The sequence below is a fragment of the Ruditapes philippinarum genome, unplaced genomic scaffold (genome assembly GCF_026571515.1).
Source record: "Ruditapes philippinarum isolate M1 unplaced genomic scaffold, ASM2657151v2 ctg861_1_1_1_1, whole genome shotgun sequence".
Taxonomy (NCBI): domain Eukaryota; kingdom Metazoa; phylum Mollusca; class Bivalvia; order Venerida; family Veneridae; genus Ruditapes; species Ruditapes philippinarum.
The window spans coordinates 191,295-199,364 of NW_026854651.1; the positions used below are offsets into that span (position 1 = coordinate 191,295).

General features: G+C 32.2%; 1 protein-coding gene across 1 annotated transcript; it reads right to left on the reverse strand.

The window, feature by feature from the left end:
• Positions 1-1,883: 1,883 nt before the first annotated feature.
• LOC132740674 (uncharacterized) lies at positions 1,884-3,175 on the reverse strand. The gene is made up of 2 exons (XM_060728618.1): positions 3,142-3,175; positions 1,884-2,422 (listed from the first exon to the last, which is right to left on the reverse strand). The coding sequence occupies exons 1-2, from the start codon at positions 3,173-3,175 to the stop codon at positions 1,884-1,886; spliced, it is 573 nt and encodes a 190-aa protein (XP_060584601.1).
• Positions 3,176-8,070: the final 4,895 nt, after the last annotated feature.

Below are 8,070 nucleotides of genomic sequence, written 5' to 3' on the forward strand. Positions count from 1 at the left end.
TAAAACATATATTAATCTGTAGAATTTACAAGTTTACATAAAGTGTATGTGCACTTATTTAAAGATAATGTTACTTTCACAACTTGATAGAATAATGAACGCATGTTATGGAGCATGTACACCATTGGCATTTTAGTATACATGTAATCGTCATAAAAAATTTCGTACAAGTATATAAATAAAACTACTATACAATAAAATAATCGTTAACTGTATATGTCAATACGGAAGCTTAATAGGGACTACAGTTGATGGGATGTTTTCCGCTAAATCAACTTATTTTTATTCGCATTGATAAATGTTTTTTCAAATCTCAATAAAATTTACTGAAAAAGATGAGGAGGTTTTAGGCATTGCAACTTAACTTTTCTCGATATGATTGATGCTTTTGTATCTTCGATAAAAATCCATCAAAAAAAAAAGATTATACTTTGTTCACGACTTTCCTGAAATATTTAGTAGGACGCAAAAACTTTACTTGCATTGACAAATAGCCCACGTAATTCAACATTTTTTGGCAATGATTAAAACTTCAACGTATTAAGTATTACATGGAATGTTTTACGTATGACGTATTAATCATACTGTCTTCATGGAATGTCAAAACGAGAAGAAACGTGTTGACGTGAAACTTTTAGATAAGTGGAGACCCTGATAAGCTTCCGTAATATATCAATGAACTGAAGTAAATCGTAATCGTTTTAATACTAAAATCCCGACAAATTAATTGCCCGTTGCCTGTCTATTTCACGCATATACCCAAACCATACATTAAATTAAATCATTTATAAATTTTAATGATTTTAAGTTCGTTTCAGATTATTATTTTTAAAGTGGAATGAACCATTACTAACGTGGGGGAATCGTCAATAAAGTAGAAGCGTTATCAGTTCGTTAAAATGTCACGCTGGCGTTACAGCCTGAATGGACATATGTTATTGACGTAATAAAATCGAAACTAGGAAAATGTGTTTCCTTAATTTTCATTAACACTAATGTTATGTAGAAAAAAAACATTCACCTTCAATTTTAGAAACTTTGAGGCATTTTCAATTATGAATAAACATTTAATCATCTAAATGTTTTATTAAATAAAAGGGCAAACATTTCATTTTTTAACAAAACAAAAGAGTAAATAAAAATGTTAAATGATAAATCACAAGTGTCAGTTTTACCTAGTATAGGTAGTACATGCAAATGTTTACAATTGCGTTGTCTGATTTCATAATCTTTTAGTTTTGCTCTTGTTAGCTTAAAAACTCTACAACTCTACAGACGCGGTTACTTCTAAGGCGACACGGCTAATACTGTATGAGATTAGTTGCCGTGTCCTGATTAAAGCCGAATGTAGTGACCCTACAAAGGATGGTATACTAGGGTGCGTGAGCCTCTAGTACGAATGACGTCTGGAAAGACAGGTCCATTGTTTGGCAGCAACAGTTCATTTAATGGCTACCTCCTTATCATATTGTCTCAAGTTATTGCACATTTAGGTCAATATTGACTGCAGTTCACTGACTTACCTGACTGAAAATTCATATATTTGGCAAATACATACATACATACATACATACATACATACATACATACATACATACACACACATACATACATACATACATACATACATACATACATACATATATACACATTGTATCGAGCATGCATGTAAGTTCGAATAATGATTGACCGTTAGAGGTCGCTTTTATATTGCAGACATGCAGTACTCGTCTGAAGTGATGTCTATTAAAATGATTTGAAATTGCATATGAATAGATTGATATCTTCGAAATCATTAACAATTACTTATATGGCTGGATATATGTAGACTTAGCATAAGGTGAATATGAACAAACAGCACAGGTGAGCTCGAAACCCTCTCTTTATGGCGGACATTTAAGTGATCCACAAGTGCCATCAACAAAGTAGAAAGATTTGCCATTATCATCGAAAGAACCACCTTGTAGAACTTCCGGCTCATTATCAATGCAGATAAATAGAGATGCTGAATGCTGGTAATGGCGTGACATTAGGTAGCCCTTGTATTCCAGTTGGTAATTTTCTTGGCAGGTATTTCGTCCCGACACCATCAACACGTTATTCCTTGTTATTCTACACACTGCACACAGAATGTCTTGGTCTTTAAGATGTTTCCATGCTGAATTAGGACGACCTGTCTCATACTGAGCACCGTATATAATACCTCCTTGTAAACCTGGAGTATATTTGTTGTATATAGGATTCTTTGATAGGCACAAAGTGTCGGAAGCTGTTCCACTATGCCCGTAATTAGACCCTGCTGCGTACCGAGTGTAAACTTGATACGCAGTGTCTCTCCCCCATCTTACGTATGTAGTGCCATCACCTGAATTCTGGTTTCTTTGAATAGTTTTGTTTAACCGGGCGATAGTGTCTCTTGCATCTGAAATAATATACAAAATATATAGAGAAATGAATGAGGAAGGCATTGATTTAAACAAAAGTGCTTAATCTTTAATGTTTTTAAACCAGTTATAAATTCATTCTAAGATTCTGTTTCCCTTTTATGATACTATTGAGCGACTGCTTATAGATCCATACATCTCTTACGCGAACAGAAGTATTTTAACGCGAATGCGATATAACGCTAACTTAAGGCGTTATTACGTCTATAATGCGAAAGAAAGGCGCATTTACGCGAAACAAGAGGCGAAGTAACGCAAAACAAAAGACGTTGTGATGCCACTTTAATTACATATTAATGCTAATTAGATAGACTGGTGACGCGACAAAGGAAAAAAAATATTGATATGAATTTATTGTTCACGATATATATGCTTCAAATTTGCAATTTTCTACGGATCTTTCTTTATGCTACATACTGCTTTTCTCCTTTAAGGAGATAGTAACATCCAATAAGGTGTTAACTTTCACCTTTAGGTTTGAGATATCTTTACGAAATTTAGATAATCTAACACTTAATAATAGGATATGTATGATAACTAGGACTTAACAACAAGACAAGCCTTCATGATCAGTAGACATATATGATTCAAGTGTTAATGTATTTGAAAAAATAATTGTTAATAATATTAAAATATATAAATTAAATGAAATAAACTGGAACGTTGAAATCATACCATTAAGAATCACGAAATTTACCAAATATATAACCAAAGTGTTGAATATCCAACATACTTGGATGACAATGTAACATTGACAATAACATACATTGAAATCATAACATTAAGAATTACGAAACGGTAATTAACTAAAGGGATTACCAAAAATATTTAAATGACTATGCAACATTAACAAGTAAATAAAATTATAACAAACCTTTAAGGCCTTCAATTAGCGATGCTACTTTCTTTCTCTGATGCGAAGTGATTTCCTCTTTTTCTATACATTATATTCACATTCTTTGTTTAACAAGAACCACTTTCTGCGGAAGACGACGAAGTGCTTCCAATCATCCACAACAAGAAGATTTTTGCAGCCACAAAAAAGAACATGATTCTGTTTGAAGTTGAGGACATCTATAACTATGCGCCTTTCCAAAACGAATATTGTTTTGTTTAACTCTATTGTTATGCTTATTGGGTTGAAGTGTTTTAAAAACAAAACAGAGTACAATCCCAAAAACGTGAGTTTATTGTTACAAATAAGAAGAAGGAAGAAAATGTCTTAAATCTTTAACAAAAGATTTTATTTATTAATAAATCATCGTATTATATATTGCAATAAAGACTATTAACGATACAAATTTATACACGTTTATGTTATAATGATATAAAGTTGGTTATATTAAAGAAGCTTTTTTACAATAGGTTCTTTTTTTCATATTAAAGTCACATTATGCCAATTGATTTCATTAAGGAGTTGTGCTTAATTGGCTATATATTTAAAACATTAGCTATTCTAATGTTCATAGACCAATTTGTTCAATGAAAAAAAAAATGTTAAAAATTTTGAAGATAAAATATAACAATTGTCTGAAATATAAGAGTGCCCCACTTTGTGACGATGTATTCTGAGGGATATTATTAGAATTTTCTATGAGTCACGTACGTAGTTTATTGTATAAACAAATTAATAAGAATATACAATTGAATACAAGGCAAAATCTAAAGTTATTTTGACTTTAACTTGGACACCCACCATTTAAACTTGGATGGGCATAATGTTACCTTAAGAAGACTGTGGGGATTTGTCTGATAAATCAACAACGTCAAAATGCTCGATTGAATCATCACTGTTAAGCCTAGCTGTAGTGTTTTACATTTTGCTTTGCAATACATCCCCTTGCACAAACATTCTACCAGTATTCAGAGAACTACTTTTTAGACAAGTAATTTTATAAAGAGTATTTATTTTGATAGTAACAACTAGCACATGACTAAACAGTTTTGTTATCCTTACCACGCCAAATATCTTAAATGGCCTTGCCCATGTCCACTCTGGACAAAACGAGTCAAACGTTAGCCATGGTCTTGTCCTGTACTGATCGCATATGTAAAAGCAGTTGCCCCCGGTTGGCTACTTTTAAATTTTTCGCTTAAAAGCTATTTAGGTTTCATTTTTACTAATGAGTCGATCGTGTATGTAAATTTGCTGAAGTAATCACACAAATACATTTTATCTTGAAGTAATTGTTTTTGTACTGAAACGTTTTAGATCAACACTATTTTGGCGTGAAGGCATGAATAGCTACAATCCCATTCATTTTTTTAAACAATTTATAAAGTAGAGAAAATACAGAATTATTAAGCAACGCCCAAAGCGGCCAATTTCTTGGTTTAATTTACCCTGTTCATGTCGGTAGTGGTAATTGCAAGATTCTGTACACGGCCCTTATCACATGGTAAAGCAGAAAGCCGGTTAAACTTACCTGTGTGATGTAAGTGATAGAATAATGACAAACTACAGTTTTGGATAATTATGTTGTGTCAAAAATAGAAAATATCATTGCAAGGACTACTTTATTTAAACCAGAGGTAAAGTATACATTAAATGAATTAAACAAATATTTGAGTGACGTTCCTTTTAATGTAGATTTATTTAGATTAGTTATTTTATATAACAATTATTCCACGTCATAGTTTCTATGTCTCAAACGGTGATGCAAGTTCTTTTTGCAAATGACAATGTCATTGCAAATTCTGATGACACTTTAACGCTTTACAAGTATTCGCATGCCTTTCAACGGATTTTTATCAATTATAAACGTTAAAATTTATTGACCTTTTTTCGGTAATTAACGTGAATTTTAAGTTCCGTTTGCAATGTGTAAATTGCTTTCTTTAATACCTGTACAATATTATACATTTTTGAAATTTTCATAAAAAATAAGCGTTAATCTGGAAGAGCGTGCTTTAAAAACATACGAATTACATCTGAAACCAGACTAAACGTATAATTTTTACACAAACAAAAGCAAAATGCAAACAAGAGGGCCATGATGGCCCTGAAGTCGCTCACCTGTATATAGGCCCCTGAGCGGGGCCAGTTTAAACCCCAGGGCTTTTATTTGAACAAAATTGGTAGACACCCATTAGAAGATTAGAAGATGTTTCATGATGTTAAGTTTTTACTACACACATATAATGAAAAACAATGACCTCTGACAGGGCCAATTTTAACCCAAGGGCTTTTATTTGAACAAACTTGGTAGACACCCACAAGAAGATGTTTCATGTTAAACATCTTACCTCTAGCTCATTGGGTTTTTTTAAAAGAAGATTTTTTAAGTTTTTACTATACACATATAATTAAAAACAATGACACCTCTGGGGCGGGGCCAGTTTTGACCCCAGGGCTTTTATTTGAACAAACTTTGTAGACACTTACTAGAAGATGTTTCATGCTTAATATCTAAACTCTAGCTATTTGGGTTTTTTCAAAGAAAATTTTTAAGTTTTTGCCATACACATATAAGGAAAAGCAATGACCCTCGGGGCAGGGCCAATTTTGATCCCAGGGCTTTTATTTGAACAAACTTTGTAGACACTCACTAGAAGATGTTTCATGCTTAATATCTAAACTCTAGCTATTTGGGTGTTTTCAAAGAAGATTTTTAAATTTTTACTATATGCATATAGGGAAATCAATGACCCCCTGGGGAGGGGCCAATTTTGACCCCAGGGCTTTTATTTGAACAAACTTGGTAGACACTCAATATAAGATGTTTCATGCTAAATATCTTAGCTCTAGCTCTTTGGGTTCTTTAAAAGAAGATTTTTAAAGTTTTTACTATAAGCATATAGGGAAAATCAATGACCCCCTGGGACGGGGCCAAAATTGACTCCAGGGCTTTTATTTGAACAAACTTGGTAGACACTCACTAGAAGATGTTTCATGCCAAATATTTAAGATTAGCTCTTTGGGTTTTTTAAAAGAAGATATTTAAAGTATTTTCTTTCGGTTGCCATGGTAACCAGAGTTCTGCATGGAATTAAATTCTTTGAACAATTTTTAAAGGTGACCACCAAAGGAACATTCCTATGAAGTTTGGATGAAATTGGCTTAGTGGTTTATGAGAAGATGTCATTTAAAGTAAAAGTTTATGGACGGACGCCGGACAGACGACAGACGGACGGACGCCGGACGAAAAGCGATCACAAAAGCTCACCCTGTCACTGTGTGACAGGTGAGCTAAAAAGGTCACCATAACAGTCAACGCAATTGGATAAAATGCTTTGTACAGGTTATTTATCATTTAACATTTTATGCCCTCTTTGTCTCTTCTCGCATTTTTGTTTGAAAAACATTATTGTATATAAAGTAAATGTACCTATTCTCACACCTTACACATATCTGAAACCTTTCACTCATGAGCTGTTAATTTTTCACTAGCAGATACAATGATCTAACCAACTTGTGTTCATAAAAGCTTAGTTCCTGATAGACATGTCTGGAAAACTGAAATTTCATGTCATTTGACAGCCGCTTCGTTGGCTAATCATAACATTAAAATTTTAGAGATATTTGGAACAAGTTTGAGATTTAATCCTTTATTTTAAGGGGCAGTTTTACAAATGTGGGTTGTGGTTTTCCAAAACAGTTTTTTATTAAATAAAATTCAGCCAAATTTGATAGAAATGTTCAATAAGAAATTAAGTTTATACATTAAAATTTTATATTCATTTATTATCTATTTATATACACTTATATTTAATTATCATTTAACTGATGAAATATTTAATCTTAATTGAAAATGCTGTAAAGTTTCTAAAATTAAAATAATCTATTTCTTTTTAATACAAGTGGTAAAGATAATGAGAACTCATTCTACTACTTTTGACTATATTACGTCTCCATCAGAAAGAAAAATTGACACCATACAAAATATGATGAAACATCCGTGCAGGTTGTAACGTCATCGTGGCATTTAAGCGAATACAATTTATTATAATATAAATATAATTTATGCTAATTGATAACGATTTGCTCAATTGTCGATTCGACCAACTTTATTGACTATTCGCCCAAAATTAGTGATGGTTCGTCCCACTTTAAAATCATTATATGAGACGTACTTAAAATCAACTTCAATGGATGTTTTGGTATATATAGGAAATAATTTGTCTTCTTTGTTTATCCCTAAGAACAGACATCGGAATATTAATTTGTCGGACTTTCAGTACTAAAATTGATTACGATTAACATCAATCAGTTCAGTCATGATTCTTCTCCGTCCATACCACCCCTTCAAACATCCACGTTTTTGGAAATATAAGAAAACGTGTCAATGTTGATAACTAATATAACTGATATAATATAACTAATATAACTGATATAATATAACTAATATAATATTTTTTAACTTTAATCATGTGCTCAGCAGCTCTCTTCAAGACCCCAAACTCGACTCACTCTTTCTGCACTTGCACTAAAACTTGGGTATCTATATGCATGGACAAATCCATTTTACACTAGAACAACAGGTTATCCTATTATTCAATACTATTTCCTTCAAGATATAAAAACGTTTTTCTAACGTTGCTATTCAAATAACGAGCGTCTTCCGAGCTTCTTCTGAACTTGTCTTTAAAATAGCTATAATAAATGTTTGTTTATTAACAAATGACA